The following is a 27582-nucleotide window of genomic DNA, read 5'->3' as shown; positions in this document are numbered from 1 at the left end:
AAGGCTTCATTCAGACGTCCGGATGCGTTTTGCGGATCCGATCCATCTATCAGTGGATCCGTAAAAATCATGCGGACGTCTGAATGGAGCTTTACAGGGGGTTGATCAATGACAGGGGGGTAATCAATGACAGGGGGGTGATCAGGGAGTCTATATGGGGTGATCAGGGGTGATTAGGGGTGATCAGGGGCTAATAAGGGGTTAATAAGTGATGGGGGGGGGGGTGTAGTGTAGTGTAGTGGTGCTTGGTGCTACTTTACTGAGCTACCTGTGTCCTCTGGTGGTCGATCCAAACAAATGGGACCACCAGAGGACCAGGTAGCAGGTATATTAGACGCTGTTATCAAAACAGCGTCTAATATACCTGTTAGGGGTTAAAAAAAACACATCTCCAGCCTGCCAGCGAACGATCGCCGCTGGCAGGCTGGAGATCAACTCTCTTACCTTCCGTTCCTGTGAGCGCGCGCGCCTGTGTGCGCGCGTTCACAGGAAATCTCGCGTCTCGCGAGATGACGCGTATATGCGTGACTGTGCGCAGCGCTGCCACCTCCGGAACGCGATCCTGCGTTAGGCGGTCCGGAGGTGGTTAAGCAAGTAAACTCAATAGTCTGCTTTACAATGTAATATGCGATTGAAATTACAATTTTGAGAATGATAATTGGTGCATCTAAAGGGTCATTGATGAAACGTTTACGAGACCAAGAAACAACTCACTTGTCGCTCAATCGTACCGATCATTGCCTCATGTAAAAGGTACCTTAAAGGAAACCTGTCACCAGGATTTTGTGTATAGAGCTGGGGACATGGGCTGCTAGATGGCCGCTAGCACATCTGCAATACCCAGTCCCGATAGCTCTCTGCGCTTTTATTGTGTTAAAAAACTGTTTTGATCAATATGCAAATGAACCTGATATATGTCCGGAGATGAGTCCAGCGGAAAGGAGCCCGGCACCGCCCCGCGTCCTCCGAATCTCCTCCTTGCTGGTTGACGTCACAGAGTTGGAGCGCCGAAATCTCGCGATGCGCGAGCTAGCGCATGCGTAGTTCGTTCCCTGTGCTGATGCCAGCACAGGGAATGAACATGATGCCGATACTGCGCATGCGCTAGGTCGCGCATCGCGAGATTTCGGTGCTCCAGCTCTGTGACGTCAGCCAGCAAGGAGGAGATTCGGAGGACGCGGGGCGGTGCTGGGCTCCTTTCCGCTGGACTCATCTCCGGACACATATCAGGTTCATTTGCATATTGATCAAAAAGTTTATTTTAACACAATAAAAGCGCAGAGAGCTATGGGGACTGAGTATTGCAGATGTGCTAGCGGCCATCTAGCAGCCCATGTCCCCAGCTCTATACACAAAATCCTGGTGACAGGTTCCCTTTAAGTCAGAAAAGCATCATTTTATCTTCTGTTCATGGTCGACTATTGTGGTATATTGTAGGCTCATGTCTCCCTTAAATTGTCCCAGTTAATTTAAAATGAAAAATGAGAAAACATTACAAATAGTCTTGACTGAGTTCACATTCAGTAGGTTAGCCAATAAAATTAGGGCTGCCGAAACAGTCTGTACAGAAATTGCTGCAGTCTGTAACCACAGAGATATAGGGGCACATTTATTAAGACCAGCGTTTAGACGCCAGTCTTAAACCCCTAAATTGGCGCACGCCTCTTCATAACTTTGGCAGATCCTCCGCCAGTTTTAAATGCAAGTCGGCTTCCTTCTTACATTGACTTTTTTCTACACCTGAAACAGCCATAGAAAATGGCAAATGAGACGGGCCTGCTGGCCCTTCCCCGCACACCCACTTATTTAGACCTGGCATGAGTGGGAAAAGGTGGCAGATTGCGGCGCAACTAGCTGTTGTGCCGCAATCTGCACCTGGAATATGCCTAATATACAGGCGTATTTCAGCTTAATAAATGACCCCCATAGAGGTTTGCAAAGGAGCTGAAGAGACAAAACGGTAGATTTTAACTCATTTTTCCCTGTCTGCCTGCATCAAAACTTTTATTTATTTGAACACATCATTAATTCCATGGCGCTGTACATCTAAGATATTTTACACATACATAACACCACAAATATAATGGGCATGAACTTTGTAACAGACTGGTACAGAGGGGGAGAGGACCCTGCCTGCGAGAGCTTACAACCTACAGCTGGGCTTGGTTTTGAATATAGAAATAGCCTTGCAGGTCAATGAAGAACAACATTATTAATGGCACCAGCTTCCACTCTGGCAAATGCAGCCTGTCCGTGCATCACAAAGTCAGCCATTCATCTGAATGAAACAGACTTATTGCAGGGGGTCAGACTCCTGATCGTGTTGTGCTGGCCACCTTTCAGAAAGGTTTTGTTTTAATGAGACAACACCTTTAGTTTTGCCAAAAAAGAGACAATCCTTTTGGATCAAGTCCTAATTCTGAGGTAAAAAAAATGAAGCACAAATTCCTAATGCAACATTATACCAGACCCTAAAGGCAGCCATACACATGCAACAGCCGTCAGGCGAACAATTGTTCAGATGACAGCTTTTTCTCCTGACGTCCCCAAAACTCCCTCATTCACATACAGCTCAGCCAACCGTCCCTGCATATGTTATGGGGCAGAAGCCGCTGCCAGACACTTCTAATGGCAGAACACAAGGATGGGGCAGAAACATTCAGATCCCCCAGCATCTAATGTTGGGGAAAATCAGGAGCTCCCTATACAAATAAAGTGTCAAACAAACCCACTGTTCTCAATGGATGAGGCGGACAATACACTAATGTGTATGAGGGCCTAAATACCGGACTACCAGATGTGCTGCAATAACAACGGAGCAGAGATAGATATTACGGTGTGACTTACCTACACATAGGATGTTGAAGCAGAAGCCTTGAGTAACCGATTTACTAACAAGCTGATCTGGAAGGCTGTCAAAACCCACATGGCCGCCCAGCGAGAGGCTGCGTTTTTCTTCATTCTGTCAGAAAGGAGAGACCAGTTAACGGCCAGGAATATTTCCAGGAGTTCTCACAAAAGGAAAATTGGCTACCATTTACTGGGATCAAAAAAATATAAATCTACACGCCGTCCTTTGGATCCTATTTAGCTGCATTCCAGTCTATTAATAAGGAAATGGACAACAGCAGGAATCTGATCTTGACAGGGATGTTAACCGCACAGAGTTCAGAACGTAGAAAACTATTAAAAACCCATTTTTAAAACACATCTGAAGACTTATGAAATCAATTGCCAGGGTTAAATATATATTTAATACACACACAGTATCAAACACTGAAGTGAATGGGAATTTAACTGCAGTTACCAGTTCCGTCCACCTCACAATGGTAGTTCAGGCGTCGGAGCTACAATGTATGAGCTGATCGGTGGGGGTATTGGACCCCTGCCTATCTAAAATTGATGGCCAATAATAGAACTCTGGACAACCCCTTTAAGGTGCCCATACACCTTTAAAAGAATTGAGCGGCAATGTACAACGTGCCTGATTCTTCTCTCTCCTGACAACCTGTTGCGGGAGAGCTGGCACCTCCACCCCATACATATTAAATATATCAGGCAAAAACGATGGATTCTGGTGATAATATTGTAATGTGTATGAAGGTCTTTAAGTTTTAAGATACTCTTATATTCACAGTTCAACAGCTAATCTAGCCATTCACTAAGATTTATTTTATCCCCTAAAGAGGTTGTGTAGAGCAAAGTTCCCCAACTCCATTCCTCAGCGCCAACCTGTCGGTCATGGAGCACTGACATTAATTATATCACCTACTCATTACTAAGGAAATCCTGACAACATGACCGGTAGGTGGGACCTGAGGAACACAAGTGTAGAGCTATGCCATCAAGGTCCAATAGTGGGGACCTCCACAATCATAAGAAATGCGGCAGATCCCCGAATTTATCAGACTCCTCATTTTTACCTCTGGGCTTTCAGATACTGCAGCTCAACCATATTTTCGTGAATAACAGGCTGGAATCACACATACAGTTTTAATGCTGTCTTCCATATCAGGAGTGGATTCTAAAGTAAGGCCTAGTTCATACTTTAGAGATTTGGCCAATGATTTCCTTCAGGGATTATCTGCCAAAACCAGAAATGGAACCTACACAGAGATAATGTACAATGGAAAGATCTGAACTTGTTCTGTGTTTTTGACCTGCATCTGGTTTTGACTTGCAATCACTGAAGTGTGCACTAGGCCTAAGCTGTGGACCGCGGACCCATTTAAGTCAACAGGTCCACACGGTCGCACGGGATTCACACGGCTGGTGACCGTGTTATGCAGTCCCACTATTTGGGGTCCGCAACACAGGCATGGAGGCCATAGGATAGTCTGAATAGGGCCTAAGTCCCATAGTGGCGAATGGAGAGCAAGCTGCACCAACGCTCCTTCACTTTGGGTTCCCTGTTCTGAGATAGGAATGGTCCCAGAGGTGGGACCTGCAACTATCTGACATTGATGCCATATCCTAGCAATATACCATAAATGTCCCAAATGAGAATATCACTTTATGGACCAAGGTATTTATTTCCTGCATCATTTAGGCTACTTTCACCAATGCTTTTTGGTTTCAGGTTTTGAGATCTGGCAGAGGATCTTAAAACAGTTCAGTATGCTTCCGTTCCGATGCAGTTGTGTGAAATCGAAATGGAACAAACCAGATTTGTCACTAAATACACTCACCTAAAGAATTATTAGGAGCACCTGTTCTATTTCTCATTAATGCAATTATCTAGTCAACCAATCACATGGCAGTTGCTTCAATGCATTTAGGGGTGTGGTCCTGGTCAAGACAATCTCCTGAACTCCAAACTGAATGTCAGAATGGGAAAGAAAGGTGATTTAAGCAATTTTGAGAGCGGCATGGTTGTTGGTGCCAGACGGGCCGGTCTGAGTATTTCACAATCTGCTCAGTTACTGGGATTTTCACGCACAACCATTTCTAGGGTTTACAAAGAATGGTGTGAAAAGGGAAAAACATCCAGTATGTGGCAGTCCTGTGGGCAAAAATGCCTTGTGGATGCTAGAGGTCAGAGGAGAATGGGCCGACTGATTCAAGCTGATAAAAGAGAAACGTTGACTGAAATAACCACTCGTTACAACCGAGGTATGCAGCAAAGAATTTGTGAAGCCACAACACGCACAACCTTGAGGCGGATGGGCTACAACAGCAGAAGACACCACCGGGTACCACTCATCTCCACTACAAATAGAAAAAAGAGGCTACAATTTGCACAAGCTCACCAAAATTGGACTGTTGAAGACTGGAAAAATGTTGCGTGGTCTGATGAGTCTCGATTTCTGTTGAGGCATTCAAATGGTAGAGTCCGAATTTGGCGTAAACAGAATGAGAACATGTATCCATCATGCCTTGTTACCACTGTGCAGGCTGGTGGTGGTGGTGTAATGGTGTGGGGATGTTTTCTGGGCACACTTTAGGCCCCTTAGTGCCAATTGGGCATTGTTTAAATGCCACGGGCTACCTGAGCATTGTTTCTGACCATGTCCATCCCTTCATGACCACCATGTACCCATCCTATGATGGCTACTTCCAGCAGGATAATGCACCATGTCACAAAGCTCGAATCATTTCAAATTGGTTTCTTGAACATGACAATGAGTTCACTGTACTAAAATGGCCCCCACAGTCACCAGATCTCAACCCAATAGAGCATCTTTGGGATGTGGTGGAACGGGAGCTTCGTGCCCTGGATGTGCATCCCTCAAATCTCCATCAACTGCAAGATGCTATCCTATCAATATGGGCCAACATTTCTAAAGAATGCTATCAGCACCTTGTTGAATCAATGCCACGTAGAATTAAGGCAGTTCTGAAGGCAAAACGGGGTCCAACACCGTATTAGTATGGTGTTCCTAATAATTCTTTAGGTTAGTGTATATTGAAAGTCAATGGGCGACTGACCCGGTTTTCGAGGATCCTAAAAACACAAAAAAATAAAATAAATGTTAAAAAACAAACAAACAAACACACGATCCGTCACCACCATTCACTTAGGCCTCCTGCACACGAACGTGTGCGGCCCGTAATGCACCAAACACCGATTGTTGGGAAGCCGCAGCGGATCGCGGACCCATTCACTTTAATGGGTCAGCGATCCACCTGTTCCGCAAAAAGATAGAACATGTCCTATCTTTTTGCGGAACGAAACCCCACGGAAGCACTCCGTAATGCTTCCGTGGGATTCCGTTCCGTGCTTGCGTTCCACACCATTCCGCATCTCTGGATTTGCGGACCCATGCGCAACATTGTTTTTTTTGTGACAAATCAGTTTTTTTCTGTTTCGATGACTGGACACAAAACCGCAGCTTTTGTGTCCAGTCACAAAACGGAATGCTGATGAAACAGAAGGCATCGTGATGCATCCTGAACGGATCCCTTTCCATTCAGAATGCATGGGTACAAAGCAGAGTTGTTTTTGTCCGGTTTGGAGATCTGGCAGAGGAATGCCACAACATATATGTGAAAGTAGCCTTACTTTGTCTCAAAATTGCACCTCAAACTGCATGCGTTTCCAGCCTCATCATGAACACATTGGGGGAGATTTCTCAAAACTGGCTCAGTTGCAACTAGATTCCACCTTTCATTTTTAGGGCTTCTTTGGAAAATGAAAAGAAGAATCTGGTTGCTAGGGGCAACTAAGCCAATTTTTCTTTACATTAGTTTGATGAATCTCCCGTTAGGCTACCTTCACACTCGCGTTTTGTGCAGATCCGTCATGGACGGATCCGTTCAAAACGGATCCGTTTGTATTATCTGTAACATAGCCAAGACGGATCAGTCTTGAACACCACTGAAAGTTAATGAAGGACGGATCCGTTTTCTATTGTACCAGATTGTGTCAGTCAAAACGGATCCGTCCCCATTGACTTACATTGTGTGCCAGGACGGATGGCTCAGTTTCATCAGACAGACACCAAAACACTGCAAACGCTGGTGTTTGCCTCCAGAGCGGAATGGTGACAGAACGGAGGCAAACTGATGCATTCTGAGCGGATCCTTTTCCATTCAGAATGCATTAGGTCAAAACTGATCCTTTTTTGGACCGCTTGTGAGAGCCCTGAACGGATCTCACAAACTGAAAGCCAAAACGCCAGTGTGAAAGTAGCCTTAGTCGCAAACCCAAGAGACAGATCATTAGCTTTACACAACTCTTTTACCTGCAGATAATATGCCCCTGTAAAATCAGCGCCGATCGATGATATAGCATGCTGATTGCCACTCATGTAGTACATTATACCAATCATCCTACTGTATGGCAGCGAACAATCATTAGTACAATTGTTCATCACCGTTCAGATTGCATTTGTCAGCAGAATATCCCTGTTTATGGAGTGATGTGCTGTCAACAAACATTGATTTTTATGGCCACAAAACATGATTAGATGACAAATAAGCAATTCTCATGTGTCGGCTGGCCGGAGGGATGTTTACACAGGGCAATTATTGGGAACAAACATCTGTAAAAAAGAAGGGGAAAGAAGGATCGGACAGAAGAAAACGTATCAAGTGGCTATCATCCCAATAGACAGTCTGCAGATACTGAGTGATATCTAATGTCTAAGTAAACACAGATATAAGAGTGCCCATGCCGCAGGCGGCAAACCACAAGCGCCGGCTGTGTGCACACCACATCACATTGCAGACCCACTGATCTGCGATCAAAGATAGGACATTTCCCATCTTTTGCGGCACGGAGGCTCAGATCCGGAAGAACTACTGACGCACAGCTGAGGCCCATTCAAACAAATAGGAATCAGAAGAACGGAAAGCTCAAGGCAGATGTGAATGAGGTGATTGAGTTCTTGAAGCGAAAGCCAGGAATGGATCACAAACTGGAGGACACATAAAAAAAGGAAAGCCTGGGTCTTCTCCTCTATCTGAATCCACTCCTGGCTTTGGCTACTAAAACCACATTAAGAAACGCGAATGTGGAAGCCCGGTCTGAAGAAGCTAGAGATAGGAACAAGTAGAAATGCTATCTAAAAGCTTTTGACATATTATAATCTTATTAAGCTACTGATTAACAAGTCACCAGAATCATTACGATGAAGGCGGCCATTATTACACCCATCCGATCCACGGGGACAAGCTTTGCTTTATGGATTGTATTAGTATTGTGACAGCACAAGGCGGGGGTTAATCCATGTCACAGCCCATAAGTGGTTACAATAATTTTTACGCACATACAGCTACAGGATATCTGCTGCTAACATTTATTAAGACCCCCAAAAAATAGCCTACTGTGCATTCATCCAATATATTATGCAGTTGTACTAAAAGGCCTAACAGACCACAATTTTCGCTTCTGGCTAATGGGTATATTAGACTTATACGTTAGGTAAATTATCCAGCACATCTAACCCGAACCAGAGCTCAGTGTGAATACGACCTGTGTGCATCTAGAGGAAACTGAGACTGACAGAGGACCCAAGGTCGCAGGGAATCAGTAAGGACTAGGACTGTGTAACTTTTTTTTTGTTATTGTAAAGCAAGGGTCAACAACCTCCAGCTGTTCTGAAACTACAACTCCCAGAATCCTCCCTTCACTTCTTTGGGAGCTACAAGAAGAGCTGGGGCAAGTGTGCCTGCCAGGGAGTTGAATTTCACAGTAGCCAGGTTGCCGATCCCTGATTTAAAGCATTCGCTGAGATTTTAAAAACGTTTACATTGCAGGACAACCCTTTAACCTTCTGTGGGAAGGACCAGATGGGCTAGTATTTGCTCCCCACACCCATCAATGAGCCTTGGGTACCCAGGAGGCCCTCCTTACTGGATCGCTGGCTGTCCTTCCTTAGCCCACGTAGGTTGGAACAGCAACATCCACCCCACAAGAACTGCTGTTGTGGATGTACTCTAGGTACTCCAGTCATCCAGCCATCACAATTTGGTCCTGGAAAAAGTCACTCACATCATTCCGCTTGCTCATTGCTCCAACTTCCATCTCATCACTAAATAAAATCCTAAAATGGGCAGAAACACCCCAAACTGTGGATTCGCTCTACCAGTAAATCCTTTAGTATATTAAAAAAATAAAAATAAAAAAGGATCCTGTTGCACATTTGGCATCCGTTTGAGAGCCGTTTCTGAAATAGATTTTTAGATGGTGAAAAAATAAATAAATAAAATAAAAAAAAAGTCCTGTTCTTCTGACAGATCAGAACAGAAAATGTAAATTCACCCCAATTTAAAAAAGATCCCACAAAATGAGATGCAGGTGAGAAGAGAATGAAGCCGCAGGTTTACATGGTTATGCTTTTCATCTCAAAATAGCTCAGTACATCACGGCTTGACCAGAAAATGTGCACATAGTATAAAAGTCACACACAGCAGGCACAGGATGTATGTAAAGAGGGACCCGCTGAGCAGCCTCCAAGCACAGCATGCACACATAGCAATATCCAGATACAACTTATTTTCCGTCATTTAGATTTTGGCTCGTGGGAGGATACTAGAGGACAGCTATGCCTCCATGAGGTGCTAGGTTTTCCCTAGATACCATGCTCCAAGGACAGAATAGATTCATAGTAGACATGTAATGAGTAATGCCAATTGTTTGCATATGAATCCATGAAAACATACCCTGTATGTGTCAGATATGTGATCATTGCAAGCCATGCCACTGGATCCCAAATCCATAACAGGAAAGCATGGACGAGGCCCAACAATGAGATATGAGGTGGCCACAATGCATGGGAACAGGAGAGCAGGCAACCCATTGAAAAGATTAAATTCACTAAAAGTATGTACAGGTTCTTCTCAAAAAATTAGCATATTGTGATAAAGTTAATTATTTTCTGTAATGTACTGATAAACAGACTTTCATATATTTTAGATTCATTACACACAACTGAAGTAGTTCAAGCCTTTTCTTGTTTTAATATTGATGCAGGGCTCCAGATGGCGACCAAAATGGTCGCCAATGCGACTTAGAATTGCAAAATGGCGACAAGACTTTGTAGTCTTGTCCAGGGCTGGGACAAGGCCATTTGGTGCCCAGGGCGAAGATGGCAAACTGCGCGCCCCCCCCCCCCCCCCCCCCCCCGTTTTTAAGAAAAAAATTAGTTTGTTATTTGTATTACATTATTTTCTTACTTTTTACAGTCTGTGTGTGAGTAGCAGCTAGTGAAGGCAGGCTCCTCGTGGCTTGTTCTTCACGCGCCGACACAGCTCCCTGTAGGCTGCGCGAGTCCTCCCTCTCTCACCTCACACCTCGCCTCCCGCGTGAGCCGCGTGACGTCACACGGCGCGCGCCGGTGGTATCAACCAAATGAATCCTCCATGGGGGGGGCGAGGAAACGCAGAGGAGGAAAGGGAGCCCGAGCCAGGAGCGCAGTCGGCACAAAATTCATAGGGGGAGAGAAGGAGCAGCGCTGACATGGCTGGTGTGGACGGTGTAGGCGGGTGCAGGAGCGCACTCAGCACAGCAAGCACAGCAAGTGGCGCTTGGCTAATGTGGTACAGTGAAGCTGTACACTGCTGGCACTTCACCTGCGCCCCCCTCCTGTCCGCAAATGGTAGCGCCCAGGGCACCCGCTCCTTCGGCCCCTGCCTTGTACCGGCCCTGGTCTTGTCGCCATTTGCGCCTAGAGCCTCCGCTGCTCTGCCGCTTTAAGAAGAACGGCATTTCATACAGCAGGCAGGCAGCAATCCAATAACAGAGCTCCGCACAGTATAGAGCTCTGTTATTAGAGAGGAGGCTGCTGATTGGTCAGTATCAGTGTGCTGCTGTACCATTGGATGCTCCTCTCACACCCCCATTCTCCCGCGCTGAACACAGCAGCAGCTTCAGAGTCATGAAGACAGGGAGCCGCTCCATAGAACAGAGGTTAGCTTGAGAAGCCACAGACTGTCACAGTCACCCCTGCGCTGCCGCTGATAAAGGCTAATCCTTATCGTCTTTACAACCCTGATAACACTCAGGGGCCGCTGCTGGTGCTCCGTGTGAGCTCCCTGCCTGGGCTCACAAACATTCTTAATAAGGGAATAAAAGGGTTAATAGGAGCCGCTGGTCAAGACACTAAAAAGCAAGTGAACCATATCTCTTTCAATAGTCCTTGCTTAGTAGGAGGAGAGGTTATCTCCTGGAGGTTATCTCCTCCTCCTCCTAAGACTTTTGAAAGAGATATGGTTCACTGGCTTTTTAGTGTCTTGACCAGCGTGGGGCTCCTATTAACCCTTTACATACTTAACATTAGCAAGTGGTGAGATGACGGATGATCACCTCACCACTTGCTAATGGCTGCTGCTGCCTAGTATTCCCCCCGCCTACCTACCTACCTAACTTTCTCTGAACATCTCCTATTTTATGCTAAAGTGGGGGGGAACCTTTTCTGGTGTGAGCCTGATAAGTGTGATTGTGACCAGTTCCATCAGTTGGCACACGTGCAGCGGTATGAGGGAGCACTCTGCCATTTGTACAGCCTACGATGCGGAGATGCCACCACGCTGGGGAAGCTCAGGTGTGGCTGGCAGTGAAGGTGTTAAGGCTGCCGGTCGTTAAAGTAACGTTAGGCTGATATAAGGGGCAGCCGCGCAGCCCACCTGCTCCTTGCAGGACTCTGATCATGCACCCTCCCTATCCGCCCTTCCCAAACTATGGGCCCACTTACCGGCTACAGCCCCCCTACTACAAACCCAAGGGGCCCTACTGGAAGCCTCCCTACAAGGGGGCCCATGAAGTCTGCCCTTCTCTTTAACTGCCTGGATAACTACCGGATATGGGCTCAGCTGTAGGCCTTGCTCAGCCAGCTGGGGCCGGAGCTGGGACTGAGCCGCTCTTACACCAAAGTAGTAGGGGTTCAGGTGAACCCCAGAGTGGACGCATCTGTTTAGTGTTCACTGGGGCCCCGTACGCTGAAGAGCCACAAGGGATGGGCCCTACTGTGCCATGCCACACCTTGGCAGCATGCCGGACTGCGTAACGTCACCCCAGTCCGCTTTCCCCGCACTGTAGCCAGACAAGTCTTTTATTTTTTATTATAATTGGGCTACTTTCACACTAGCGTTCGGGGCTCCGCTTGTGAGTTCCGTTTGAAGAAGCTCACAAGCGGCCCCGAACGGATCCGTCCAGCCCTAATGCATTCTGAATGGATGCGGATCCGCTCAGAATGCATCAGTCTGGCTCCGTTTGTCCTCCGCTCAGCAGGCGGACACCTGAACGCAGCTTGCAGCGTTCAGGTGTCCGCCTGGCCGTGCGGAGGCAAACGGATCCGTCCAGACTTACAATGTAAGTCAATGGGGACGGATCCGTTTGAAGTTGACACAATATGGCTCAATTTTCAAATGGATCCGTCTCCCATTGACTTTCAATGTAAAGTCAAAACGGATCAGTTTGCATTATCATGAACAAAGAAAAATATTTTTTTTTTTTGTTCATGGTAATGCAAACGGATCCGTTCTGAACGGATCTAAGCGTTTGCATTATAGGTGCGGATCCGTCTGGGCACATACCAGACGGATCCGACCTAAACGCAGGTGTGAAAGTAGCCTTATATGTATTTTACATTTGGCGACTAAAAAATTCATTTGGCTCCTAAATTTTTCAGATTAGGAGCCAATGGCTCCTTGAGATTTTTTTTTGTCTGGAGCCCTGTGATGATTTTGGCATACAGCTCATGAAAACCCAAAATTCCTATCTCAAAAAATTAGCATATCATGAAAAGGTTCTCTAAACGAGCTATTAACCTAATCATCTGAATCAACTAATTAACTCTAAACACCTGCAAAAGATTCCTGGGGCTTTTAAAAACTCCCAGCCTGGTTCATAACTCAAAACCACAATCATGGGTAAGACTGCCGACCTGACTGCTGTCCAGAAGGCCATCATTGACACCCTCAAGCAAGAGGGTAAGACACAGAAAGAAATTTCTGAACGAATAGGCTGTTCCCAGAGTGCTGTATCAAGGCACCTCAGTGGGAAGTCTGTGGGAAGGAAAAAGTGTGGCAGAAAACGCTGCACAACGATTAGAGGTGACCGGACCCTGAGGAAGATTGTGGAGAAGGACAGATTCCAGACCTTGGGGGACCTGCGGAAGCAGTGGACTGAGTCTGGAGTAGAAACATCCAGAGCCACCGTGTACAGGCGTGTGCAGGAAATGGGCTACAGGTGCCGCATTCCCCAGGTCAAGCCACTTTTGAACCAGAAACAGCGGCAGAAACGCCTGACCTGGGCTACAGAGAAGCAGCACTGGACTGTTGCTCAGTGGTCCAAAGTACTTTTTTCGGATGAAAGCAAATTTTGCATGTCATTCGGAAATCAAGGTGCCAGAGTCTGGAGGAAGACTGGGGAGAGGGAAATGCCAAAATGCCTGAATTCCAGTGTCAAGTACCCACAGTCAGTGATGGTCTGGGGTGCCATGTCAGCTGCTGGTGTTGGTCCACTGTGTTTTATCAAGGGCAAGGTCAATGCAGCTAGCCATCAGGAGATCTTGGAGCACTTCATGCTTCCATCTGCTGAAAAGCTTTATGGAGATGAAGATTTCATTTTTCAGCACGACCTGGCACCTGCTCACAGTGCCAAAACCACTGGTAAATGGTTTACTGACCATGGTATTACTGTGCTCAATTGGCCTGCCAACTCTCCTGACCTGAACCCCATAGAGAATCTGTGGGATATTGGGAAGAGAAAGTGGAGAGACACAAGACCCAACACTCTGGATGAGCTTAAAGCCGCTATCGAAGCATCCTGGGCCTCCATAACACCTCAGCAGTGCCACAGGCTGATTGCCTCCATGCCACGCCGCATTGAAGCAGTCATTTCTGCAAAAGGATTCCCGACCAAGTATTGAGTGCATAACTGAACTTCATTATTTGAAGGTTGACTTTTTTTGTATTAAAAACACTTTTCTTTTATTGGTCGGATGAAATATGCTAATTTTTTGAGATCGGAATTTTGGGTTTTCATGAGCTGTATGCCAAAATCATCAATATTAAAACAAGAAAAGGCTTGAACTACTTCAGTTGTGTGTAATGAATCTAAAATATATGAAAGTCTAATGTTTATCAGTACATTACAGAAAATAAGGAACTTTATCACAATATGCTAATTTTCTTAGAAGAACCTGTATATATCAGTACTAAACATTTCCTGCATGTTTCCCGGATGCATGCAACCCATATACTACATATGTATACAGACTGGTACGTGCACGGATGAACCCCTCTTCTGCCCTGCAGATCCATATATGCCTCTCCAGTGTAAATATTCACTTACAGATTCCAGCATGGACCCACCTACAGAAACAGAACCAGTGGGGGAGCAGTGAGGGCAAAGTATCAACTCTGTTCAAACCACCCTGAGCACGCTACTCAAAACTTTGCCCATTTGGAAACGACTTTAGGGCTCATGCACATAAACGCATTTTCTTTCCGTCTCCGTTCCCCCACATAACAGCGTCATCCACAGATCCCCCATAACTATGTCATACCCAGCCGCGTCAGCGGCTCATATGGGAAAATCCAAACAAATAGACCTCTAGCACAATTCCCTTAAAATATTGCATCGCATACCGTTATCGCAATTTTTAGGGCCCTAATCGCAATCGCACAAAATTCCCATATCGTGCAACCCTAGTGGGTATATATGTATATACTGATATGATCCCCAGGTTGTGTAGTGTGTATATGTGATAGATATATATATATATATATATATATATATATATATATACACATACACACATATACATATACACACATATACACACACACACACACACACACATATACATACATACATACATACAGCAAAAACGAAGGCAGCACTCCAGGTTGTGAAAAGAAGTGGAAGGTTTATTCACCCAACCAGCAGCAACGTTTCTGCTCTCTCTATGGAGCCTTTGTCAAAATTACTTAAAAACCTTTGAATGGGTAAGAGGCTGAAGCGGCATGGTGGAGACTGCTGGCGTCCGGAAACCGCAGCGGCGCATGCGCCGCACCGTATATTATCGCGAGACTTGTACCAAAACTGAGTGACGTTGCTGACCATAACAAAGATGGCCACAATGGAAACATGAAGTAAGGGCGCATGCGCCACAAGGCGTTGACGCCCATCCAGCTTGACACAGCACTAGTTGATGGAATGTATACCGCATATTTAGCAGAGAAGCCGATCCATAGATCGGGGGCCGGCGGTTCAATGCCGGTCACCGTCAGGACATCCGTCTTGACAGGTGGGCGTGGCTCTCATACCAGCTCCACCCTGTCGTCCAGATTTATCGGCGCATCCGCTCCAAAACGCTCGTACCTGTCATGTAGTGACTAGTCCAAATGAGGGATCAGTCACAACAGACTGCAGGAGCGTAAGGATCCAATGCATCGGTAACCTTGTAATAGTGAAAATATATGAAAAAGAAGGGAAATTAAAGCAGGATTATCCAACCGTCCATGTGATGTGACCCCAGTCCCCCTTACAGGGGCTAAAGCCACAGCAGGCAGACAGGGACAATCACTGCACCTTTCAGCAACGCAAATAAGTACAAGAATGTGAATAAGGATCGCCGACACAGTTCCTCCAGTCTTCACCCCAAATGTCCATTCATAGTATAAAGTCATACACTCACCTAAAGAATTATTAGGAACACCATACTAATACGGTGTTGGACCCCCTTTTGCCTTCAGAACTTCCTTCATTCTACGTGGCATTGATTCAACAAGGTGCTGATAGCATTCTTTAGAAATGTTGGCCCATATTGATAGGATAGCATCTTGCAGTTGATGGAGATTTGAGGGATGCACATCCAGGGCACGAAGCTCCCGTTCCACCACATCCCAAAGATGCTCTATTGGGTTGAGATCTGGTGACTGTGGGGGCCATTTTAGTACAGTGAACTCATTGTCATGTTCAAGAAACCAATTTGAAATGATTCGAGCTTTGTGACATGGTGCATTATCCTGCTGGAAGTAGCCATCAGAGGATGGGTACATGGTGGTCATGAAGGGATGGACATGGTCAGAAACAATGCTCAGGTAGCCCGTGGCGCCTAAAAAATGCCCAATTGGCACTAAGGGGCCTAAAGTGTGCCCAGAAAACATCCCCCACACCATTACACCACCACCACCAGCCTGCACAGTGGTAACAAGGCATGATGGAAACATGTTCTCATTCTGTTTACGTCCAATTCGGACTCTACCATTTAAATGTCTCAACAGAAATCGAGACTCATCAGACCAGGCAACATTTTTCCAGTCTTCAACAGTCCAATTTTGGTGAGCTCGTGCAAATTGTAGCCTCTTTTTCCTATTTGTAGTGGAGATGAGTGGTACCCGGTGGGGTCTTCTGCTGTTGTAGCCCATCCGCCTCAAGGTTGTGCGTGTTGTGGCTTCACAAATGCTTTGCTGCATACCTCGGTTGTAACGAGTGGTTATTTCAGTCAACGTTGCTCTTCTATCAGCTTGAATCAGTCGGTCCATTCTCCTCTGACCTCTAGCATCCACAAGGCATTTTTGCCCACAGGACTGCCGCATACTGGATGTTTTTCCCTTTTCACACCATTCTTTGTAAACCCTAGAAATGGTTGTGCGTGAAAATCCCAGTAAGGCTACTTTCACACTTGCGGCAGAGAGATCCGGCAAGCAGTTCCGTCGCCGGAACTGCCTGCCGGATCAGGCAAAATGTATGCTAACTGATGGCATTAGTAAGACTGATCAGGATCCTGATCAGTCTTAAAAATGCCTGATCAGTCGAAAAAATGCATTGAAATGCCGGATCCGTCTTTCCGGTGTCATCCGGCAAAAACGGATCCGGCATTTATTTTTTCACCTTTTTTTCAGTCTGCGCATGCGCATACCGGAAGGACGGATCCGGCATTCCGGTATTCTGAATGCCGGATCCGGCACTAATACATTCCTATGGGAAAAAATGCCTGATCCGGCATTCAGGCATGTCTTCAGTGTTTTTAGCCGGAGATAAAACCGTAGCATGCTGCGGTTTTCTCTTTTGCCTGATCAGTCAAAACGACTGAACTGAAGACATCCTGATGCAAACTGAACGGATTACTCTCCATTCAGAATGCATGGGGACATACCTGATCAGTTCTTTTCAGGTATAGAGCCCCTGTGACGGAACTCTATGCCGGAAAAGAACAACGCAAGTGTGAAAGTAGCCTAACTGAGCAGATTGTGAAATACTCAGACCGGCCCGTCTGGCACCAACAACCATGCCACGCTCAAAATTGCTTAAATCACCTTTCTTTCCCATTCTGACATTCAGTTTGGAGTTCAGGAGATTGTCTTGACCAGGACCACCCCCCTAAATGCATTGAAGCAACTGCCATGTGATTGGTTGACTAGATAATTGCATTAATGAGAAAAAGAACAGGTGTTCCTAATAATTCTTTAGGTGAGTGTAGTAAGATCCTGTATAAAACAGAGGAGATAAGGAGAAAACCAATTAGATAAATAGCACATGTTATTTTCCATAGACGTAATCAGAAAAAGAAAGGACATGCATAATCAGCAATTAAACAACCCTAAACTCCACATTTAGGCCCTGAGGTTTCAGGGTGCCCAAAGTGTAAATCCAGTATAGTTCACGTTTTTTCAGTAATTTAACACGATCACCCCCTCGTCTGGAAGGAGTTATTTGTTCCAGAATTCTAAATCTTAGGTCATTTTGTGTGTGTTTAGCATCAGCAAAATGTTTTGACACTGGGAGATCCATTTTTTGTTTCCGAATGGAATAGCGATGTTGGTTGAGACGAGTTGACGTCCCAAGTAGTCTCCCCAATATATAAAAGGTTACAAAGGACAAATCAGCAAGTAAACAACATAGGACGAGTCGCATGTTAGGTACTCTCTGATTTTAGCATTCTGTCCTGAAATTGGATGGAGAAATGTATCACCTTTCAGCATCAGCTTGCAATTAATGCAGTTGTAGCATGGGTAACAACCCTTCCTGGTGGATCCAAAATAAGACTCGCATGTCTCCCTGGATGTGCCAATATCTGATTTGACCAGTCTGTCGCCTAAATTGCGACTGCGTCGATAGGAGCAAAGAGGTGGAGCCTTAAACTCCTCAATTTGTTCAAAGTTACTAGCCAGAATGCGCCAATGCTTTCTGATAATGGCCGCAATAGTCGTACTATTGGTATTATACTCAGAGACAAAAGGGATCCGGGGCTGGGATCGTTTAGGATCACCTAGTCCCGCCTTAATAGTCTCTTTAGTAAGGGGTTTCACCCTATTAGTATGTTCTTGAATAAGCTTTTTAGGGTAACCACGTATCTGGAATTTCTGGCCCATCTCTTTTAATCTACCATCAACTAGTGCTGGATCTTGCACAATTTTCTTCACACGAAGAAGTTGACTAAAAGGGAGTGACCTAAGCATAGGTTTTGGATGGTGGCTCTCGTAACGCAACAGTGTGTTTTTGTCGGTTGGTTTTACATACAGGTCGGTTATTAGCTTGTCATTTTGAATGCTGACCTGGGTATCCAAAAATTGTATTGTAGATTCAGAGTGGGAGAGTGTAAATTTCACACTAGGATCAATGGTATTAAGGAAAACGTGGAAGGCGATGAGGTCCTCCGTGGCGCCGACCCAAATCAGGAAAATGTCGTCGATGTATCGCCACCACCCCAGCACATGGCTGAAGTGGTGGCACACATAGACGACAGACTCCTCAAGATGGGACATGTAAAGATTTGCGTAAGTCGGCGCCACGTTGGACCCCATCGCGGTACCACGCAATTGTAGGAAAAAGTCATCCTGAAATAGGAAATAATTCCTAGTCAGGATGAACCTGAGAAGGGAACTCAAGAACTGTTGACAGTCAGTACTGTATTGTGTCTTTTCTAGAGTCTGTTCGATAACTCGTATACCTAACTCATGTTCTATAGAGGTATAAAGGCTTATCACGTCGAATGAAGCCAGTATTGCCCCCTCTGGTACGGACAGATCTGCAATTTTGGTTAAAAAATCATTGGTATCTCTCATTGTTTTGTAAGGTAGCCATTTTCCTTGATAAAATCTTGCGTCCTTATGCAGCAGCATCACGTTCCCACATCAGAGATACCAATGATTTTTTAACCAAAATTGCAGATCTGTCCGTACCAGAGGGGGCAATACTGGCTTCATTCGACGTGATAAGCCTTTATACCTCTATAGAACATGAGTTAGGTATACGAGTTATCGAACAGACTCTAGAAAAGACACAATACAGTACTGACTGTCAACAGTTCTTGAGTTCCCTTCTCAGGTTCATCCTGACTAGGAATTATTTCCTATTTCAGGATGACTTTTTCCTACAATTGCGTGGTACCGCGATGGGGTCCAACGTGGCGCCGACTTACGCAAATCTTTACATGTCCCATCTTGAGGAGTCTGTCGTCTATGTGTGCCACCACTTCAGCCATGTGCTGGGGTGGTGGCGATACATCGACGACATTTTCCTGATTTGGGTCGGCGCCACGGAGGACCTCATCGCCTTCCACGTTTTCCTTAATACCATTGATCCTAGTGTGAAATTTACACTCTCCCACTCTGAATCTACAATACAATTTTTGGATACCCAGGTCAGCATTCAAAATGACAAGCTAATAACCGACCTGTATGTAAAACCAACCGACAAAAACACACTGTTGCGTTACGAGAGCCACCATCCAAAACCTATGCTTAGGTCACTCCCTTTTAGTCAACTTCTTCGTGTGAAGAAAATTGTGCAAGATCCAGCACTAGTTGATGGTAGATTAAAAGAGATGGGCCAGAAATTCCAGATACGTGGTTACCCTAAAAAGCTTATTCAAGAACATACTAATAGGGTGAAACCCCTTACTAAAGAGACTATTAAAGGCGGGACTAGGTGATCCTAAACGATCCCAGCCCCGGATCCCTTTTGTCTCTGAGTATAATACCAATAGTACGACTATTGCGGCCATTATCAGAAAGCATTGGCGCATTCTGGCTAGTAACTTTGAACAAATTGAGGAGTTTAAGGCTCCACCTCTTTGCTCCTATCGACGCAGTCGCAATTTAGGCGACAGACTGGTCAAATCAGATATTGGCACATCCAGGGAGACATGCGAGTCTTATTTTGGATCCACCAGGAAGGGTTGTTACCCATGCTACAACTGCATTAATTGCAAGCTGATGCTGAAAGGTGATACATTTCTCCATCCAATTTCAGGACAGAATGCTAAAATCAGACAGTACCTAACATGCGACTCGTCCTATGTTGTTTACTTGCTGATTTGTCCTTGTAACCTTTTATATATTGGGGAGACTACTTGGGACGTCAAAACTCGTCTCAACCAACATCGCTATTCCATTCGGAAACAAAAAATGGATCTCCCAGTGTCAAAACATTTTGCTGATGCTAAGCACACACAAAATGACCTAAGATTTAGAATTCTGGAACAAATAACTCCTTCCAGACGAGGGGGTGATCGTGTTAAATTACTGAAAAAACGTGAACTATACTGGATTTACACTTTGGGCACCCTGAAACCTCAGGGTCTAAATGTGGAGTTTAGGGTTGTTTAATTGCTGATTATGCATGTCCTTTCTTTTTCTGATTACGTCTATGGAAAATAACATGTGCTATTTATCTAATTGGTTTTCTCCTTATCTCCTCTGTTTTATACAGGATCTTACTATGACTTTATACTATGAATGGACATTTGGGGTGAAGACTGGAGGAACTGTGTCGGCGATCCATATTCACATTCTTGTACTTATTTGCGTTGCTGAAAGGTGCAGTGATTGTCCCTGTCTGCCTGCTGTGGCTTTAGCCCCTGTAAGGGGGACTGGGGTCACATCACACGGACGGTTGGATAATCCTGCTTTAATTTCCCTTCTTTTTCATATATTTTCACTATTACAAGGTTACCGATGCATTGGATCCTTACGCTCCTGCAGTCTGTTGTGACTGATCCCTCATTTGGACTAGTCACTACATGACAGGTACGAGCGTTTTGGAGCGGATGCGCCGATAAATCTGGACGACAGGGTGGAGCTGGTATGAGAGCCACGCCCACCTGTCAAGACGGATGTCCTGACGGTGACCGGCATTGAACCGCCGGCCCCCGATCTATGGATCGGCTTCTCTGCTAAATATGCGGTATACATTCCATCAACTAGTGCTGTGTCAAGCTGGATGGGCGTCAACGCCTTGTGGCGCATGCGCCCTTACTTCATGTTTCCATTGTGGCCATCTTTGTTATGGTCAGCAACGTCACTCAGTTTTGGTACAAGTCTCGCGATAATATACGGTGCGGCGCATGCGCCGCTGCGGTTTCCGGACGCCAGCAGTCTCCACCATGCCGCTTCAGCCTCTTACCCATTCAAAGGTTTTTAAGTAATTTTGACAAAGGCTCCATAGAGAGAGCTGAAACGTTGCTGCTGGTTGGGTGAATAAACCTTCCACTTCTTTTCACAACCTGGAGTGCTGCCTTCGTTTTTGCTGTATGTTCACAATTGGACCTTGGTCACAGGTCTTATAAGGAGGACTTTTTGCACCCGCATATATTCTTTGAGTGCTGCTTCTTACTATATATATATATATATATATATATATATATATATATATATATATATTTATCAGCCTGGTTCTGTTATGACGTGGGAGTGTGTGATGTTATGGTGTAGCAGCTGGGGGGGGGGGGGGGGGGGGAGGCTCTCATTTACAGCTTGGGCAAGAAGTCCTTTGTTTCAGTTCAAGCATTCCGTCACACGCCCACGATGATGTCATCACCCTCCTGTTGAAGGAGGAGGAGGCTGCTTATGGGCTATATTAGCCCAAGCAGGACAAAGGGTGCGGCCTCTTGGAACTGGACTACAATCAGAGACACATGGGAACAGATCCCTTAAGGAAGAGAGGCCACATGCCCCTGAAGATGGCCTAGTAACCCTGGAAGGACTAAGTATTAACCCCTACCTGTCTAGCCCCTACCTACCCCTCACATATCCCCAACAATAGTAACCCCTTCCCTGCCACCAACACATCCCATTGCAATCCCTATCCCTGCAGGCCCTGTCCTCACCAACCATCCCCTTACCCTGGCTGCTGACCTCCTGCAGCATGAACCTCAGCCCTGTTCCCCTGCTCTGCCCTGCTAGTCCCTGACCATTAACCCCTTCACTGCATACTGCCCTGCCTCAGCATTAACCCCTTCACTGCCTGATTCCTGCTGCAGTCTGCTGCCCTGATTGCCCCTGCCATACCAGGTGTTAACCCTTTCATGGGGTTAACCCTTGCCCTGCCTTTCCCACAACCCTATGTTCCTTGGCCTGACCCCTTGTACCCCGTAGGGACAGTGAGTAGCCAGGCGGGTGGGTTACTGATATTTGTGTGTATGCAAGTGTATTATTGTAATTGTAGTTAGATCCTGGGGAGGACTTGGGACTGTGTTAGCGTACTTAGAACCATATTAGTGTGTTGTTATAGTGTGTTTACTTATATTGCTGTGTGCTGTTCTAAATATATATATCTATTCCATTGATATAGATATTTATAGGCAAATATTAGACTGACGTATAGTGTGTTAATAAATACCTTTTATTTAAGCACAGTGTGTAGTCTTTTGTAGTATAAGGCGCCACAGCAATAGTCGCACGTAGTGTAGTTCAGTGGAGTGTATAGGTAACAGAGGTAGTTAGCTAGTTAACATAGCTAAATAGGTTATATTATGATTTAGGCATAAATAGGCAGTCATCACTAGACGACTCACGCCTATTTATAAATATTAATTATTGAGATTTGCATAAATATCAATAATTAATATCCCCTTTAACAGGAAGCAATATGGACAATCACAATACATTAGAAAATAGCTTGTATTAACTTTCTCTACATGAGAAATACCACTTGCTGAAGTGAGACAAACCCTTTAATGAAAGAGGAGTGAGCTACTTTATGTAAATCTGCCCGCTATCAGAAGGACCTCTAATATAGGAGCCCAACTAAGATGCAATCATTAGGGCTGGGGCAGATGCATGTTCTGATTCAACTGGTATGGTACATTAAAAATCAGATCTCTGTTTAGCATTTTAGTTTTAGAAAATGTAAAAGCTACATTTTAGAGATACAGAAATCAGAGGTCATTAATGAAAACCACCAAATAGTGGGGACGGACCTTGCTGAAATCAGAAACATCTCATGTTGTCTCCTAGTGACCCCATTATATTAGTAGTGAGCTGCCAGAGGAAAGGAACAAGCAGTGTTGTCTTAGGGGCACAGCCACATAAGTCTAGTAGTCCAAACCAAAAAACCAAAACCACCAAGGTGACCATATAAAGTGCTCTAGTCTTGGATGGCATACTACAACGTAAAAAGGTATATGACTCTATATGCCTACACATGCATTCCAGAAGTTCAGACAAGCATAAAAACTGCCTGGTGTATATAGAATAGCTTTCCATTCAAAAAGAACATAGATGATATATATCCCTCTATTATCACTAATTGTTTAGTTCTCTTTAGATGCACAGAATTACAAAGTTCTACTAAAACCAGTAAAGAGAAAGTCATCAGGAGGTAGTATCATACTGTAATGTTTATATAGTAATACTGAATATCAGATTTCAGACTTTCCACAAATTCCAGAAATGCAATAAATATGTGAAAACCCCAAAATCCCAGGAAATCCACAAACTTCATAATTCCCATCTGAGCTGTCAGCTTAGAACATGCCAAAAGGACCAAGAGCACTCATCTGGGGGCCATATACAAAGCGGTCACTAAATGCAGGAACTAATCAGAAGACATCAGCCACAGGTTAAAGCCAATCTGCTCTTCTCCCTTTTCAGGATCTCACACATTAGCCCAGATTTACTAACTTGTCTGCTCCAAAGATCGGTCTAAAAAGTAGTGCTGTTTGGTGCATGAGGGTTACTACACTTTTTTTCAAACATACTCCACAAGGGGGCAGAAGTAAGCAGAAAGGAAAGAGTGGGGGGGAGTGGGCAGGGCCTAAGATGCACCATTGTGCTCCAAAAGTGTGCCACAATTTGGTCTCAAAGTAAGCCAACTAGTAGATTGTATGGAGTTACACCACATTTATCATCCAGCCTGAGCCACTGTGATAAATCTGGTGCATATCTAGACAGCTGGTCTAAGCTTACACTTTCTACAGGCTTAGTACATCTGATCCAATGTATGTGGACCTGACAGGGTGTAATGATCTCGCATGACTCCATATCTATGTGTAGGCGCATGTGGGGATATGCTACATTGGCTAAGGATAGAGGCGTCTTTTCTAGATCTGTGAATATTCGTTTAGCACTCTAGATTTGTGCTGGCAAATTCTGGGAGTTTTTACCATTATGAGGCTCCATTCACACGTCCGCATAATGGGTCCACATCCTTTCCGCAATTTTGCGGAATGGGTGTGGACCCATTCATTCTCTATGGGGACGGAATGGATGCGGACAGCACACAGTGTGCTGTCTGCAGCCGCAATTGCGGAGCGCGGCCCTGATTTTGGGTCCGCAGCTCCGCAAAAAGATAGAGCATGTCCTAGTCTTGTCCGCAGCTTGCGGACAAGAATAGGCATTTCAATGGGGGTGCCGGGCGGGTGTGTTGCGGACCCGCAATTTGCGGGTCCGCAACACACCACGGACGTGTGAATGCAGCCTAAACCAAGCTTCTCCAAATTTTCCCACTTTAGGCGAAGCATTACCCAGTCCCGTTCATGCACAGTATTATACCTGACAACTGTGTATGGCAAAGACAAGCGTAATAAAGAATACATTGGCGCTACTGCCGCCTCGTGCCCAAAGTGACTGCATATAATCACGGTGATCGTCAGCGATCAGCGAAGCCAGGAGATGGTGGAAAACAGGACCCCTAATACATACAGCGCAATTCACTGTATTCATAGCTAGCCATATATTTTTGTGCTGCTTGGCCCAACAGGACCAGTTCCTGTAATATGATGCCTTATGTAAGGTGGCACATCATAGACACTGTGACCGGCTTTTTCCAGGTGCCGTACAACTGGATTTCTTGGCAATTTTCACATAAAGCCAATTAACCGATGTAGGAAGAAAACTACACTCTACAGAGACACTGCTAAGCTACCCTGCCCAGCGGGTTGGGCGGCATCTCATGTAAATGTCACCCATACTAGAAATGAATCCCTTATGTTTAGAATGTATGGATTGCTTTACTGCAGTAAGGCTACTTTCACACTGGCGTTTTGGCTTTCTGTTTGCGAGATCCGTTCAGGGCTCTCACAAGCGGTCCAAAACGGATCAGTTTTGCCCTAATGCATTCTGAATGGAAAAGGATCCGCTCAGAATGCATCAGTTTGCATCAGTTCAGTCTCCATTCCGCTTTGGAGATGGACACCAAAACTGAGCCAAACGGATCCGTCCTGGCACACAATGTAAGTCAATGGGGATGGATCCGTTTTCACTGACAATCTGGCACAATAGAAAACGGATCCGTCCTCCATTGACTTTCAATAGTGTTAAAGACTGATCCGTCGTGGCTATGTTACAGATAATACAAACAGATCCGTTCTGAACGGATGCATGCGGCTGTATTATCTGTAACACAAGTGTGAAAGTAAGTAACTCGCCCTTCTAGTTCTAGATTTACGGCAGTAACTCGCCCTTCTAGTTCTAGATTTACGGCAGTAACTCGCCCTTCTAGTTCTAGATTTACGGCAGTAACTCGCCCTTCTAGTTCTAGATTTACGGCAGTAACTCGCCCTTCTAGTTCTAGATTTACGGCAGTAACTCGCCCTTCTAGTTCTAGATTTACGGCAGTAACTCGCCCTTCTAGTTCTAGATTTACGGCAGTAACTCGCCCTTCTAGTTCTAGATTTACGGCAGTAACTCGCCCTTCTAGTTCTAGATTTACGGCAGTAACTCGCCCTTCTAGTTCTAGATTTACGGCAGTAACTCGCCCTTCTAGTTCTAGATTTACGGCAGTAACTCGCCCTTCTAGTTCTAGATTTACGGCAGTAACTCGCCCTTCTAGTTCTAGATTTACGGCAGTAACTCGCCCTTCTAGTTCTAGATTTACGGCAGTAACTCGCCCTTCTAGTTCTAGATTTACGGCAGTAACTCGCCCTTCTAGTTCTAGATTTACGGCAGTAACTCGCCCTTCTAGTTCTAGATTTACGGCAGTAACTCGCCCTTCTAGTTCTAGATTTACGGCAGTAACTCGCCCTTCTAGTTCTAGATTTACGGCAGTAACTCGCCCTTCTAGTTCTAGATTTACGGCAGTAACTCGCCCTTCTAGTTCTAGATTTACGGCAGTAACTCGCCCTTCTAGTTCTAGATTTACGGCAGTAACTCGCCCTTCTAGTTCTAGATTTACGGCAGTAACTCGCCCTTCTAGTTCTAGATTTACGGCAGTAACTCGCCCTTCTAGTTCTAGATTTACTGCAGTAACTCACCCTTATAGCTCCAGATTTTAGCAGAACACAGAATAATGTAGAGAACTTCTCCCTGTTGAGTGAAGTGCATGGTCAAAGGCCGCAGAAAGGCAGAAGGTTGTGGGAATCAACTGCAGGAATGATAATGCTGTTATCCCAGCTGGGAAGTTTCTTTCCCTGACCTAGGTCATTTCTGGGATGTCAAGAAGGCAGCCAAAATTCAATGAGAAAATCCATGCTGGGGTTTAGAGTTAAAATTAATAGGATCAGAAGGCAGAGGGTAAAACTCCTTTGAAATAACCCTTTGTGCTCATAATGATGCACTGCTCATTAATGTTAGTCTGAAATCTCAGTATACAGAATCAGAGACTGGAGCATCTTCGCCACACACCGGCCCATACCATGGTTATGCAGGGTACGGCCATCACAAGCCATTTGTCTTCTGTAGCCTCCTTAGCTCACTGAAGATGACAAGCTGTCAAAATGATCTGCAAGTTGCCTTGTCCCTAAACGAAAAGTCTTGCAGATAATGTTGGATGACAAAAGTTTTCACCATACAGTTCCGGGAACCAGACTGAGGTGCCAGGCTATCATCTAGCTGTAAAGGACACGGTTAGATGTGGTGCCTTTGTCAGCTGCCCTCAACTAATCAGCCTTTTTGAACTCTAGTTCTGCATCCAGCAACCAAAGTATGAAACCAGGGTTCTACATTATTCGTGAAAATAAGAGCTCTTGATGTAGAGTACACGTCTATTGAATGTGCGTGACGCTGACATTTGCTGGGTATGGCAGAAGATGCGCCCATAGATCCACAGGTGGGTTTAACCTTATTGGGGTACTTATTTTATCTGCACACAGCGGCATGCAATTTTTTACAATGGGAGTCAATGGTAGACATAACTATTTAGGCACACAGGCATGCTAGTTTGAAAGCTGCTAAATGCCTGCCACTAATGAACATTAGTGTGAACAGAGCTCAAGATGCTAACAAAGGATATCATGCCATAGATGCTTTAAAGAGCCCTCACTACTTCTTGTAGGACATGGCACAAACTTTACAAGAAGAAGCATCTGTGCAATGGTCACCCTATTCTATATTGTGCCTGGTCCTCCTATTTTATTATTTTTTTTTACATCATTACATAAATTTCGCATAGTAAATGTGGTACAGACTCAAAACTTGGTCCTTTGTAACTAGCTGAGGACCATAACTAATGTGTAGTGAGGCGGCATT

General features: G+C 45.2%; 1 protein-coding gene across 3 annotated transcripts in view; it reads right to left on the bottom strand.

Moving 5' to 3' along the window:
- The window catches only part of SEPTIN8 (septin 8), a 132451-nt gene that overhangs the window by 91257 nt on the left and 13612 nt on the right, over positions 1 to 27582 (bottom strand). For all 3 annotated transcript variants that reach the window (XM_040405735.1, XM_040405727.1, XM_040405744.1), the window contains exon 2: positions 2848 to 2962. In XM_040405735.1, coding sequence (XP_040261669.1) covers positions 2848 to 2962 — 115 coding nt within the window. The remainder of the gene's footprint in view (positions 1 to 2847; positions 2963 to 27582) is intronic.

This window comes from Bufo bufo, chromosome 1 (assembly GCF_905171765.1).
Source record: "Bufo bufo chromosome 1, aBufBuf1.1, whole genome shotgun sequence".
In the NCBI taxonomy this organism is placed as follows: domain Eukaryota; kingdom Metazoa; phylum Chordata; class Amphibia; order Anura; family Bufonidae; genus Bufo; species Bufo bufo.
The sequence above is the reverse complement of the archived record's forward strand: the minus strand, read 5'-3'. Positions and strand labels throughout refer to the sequence as shown.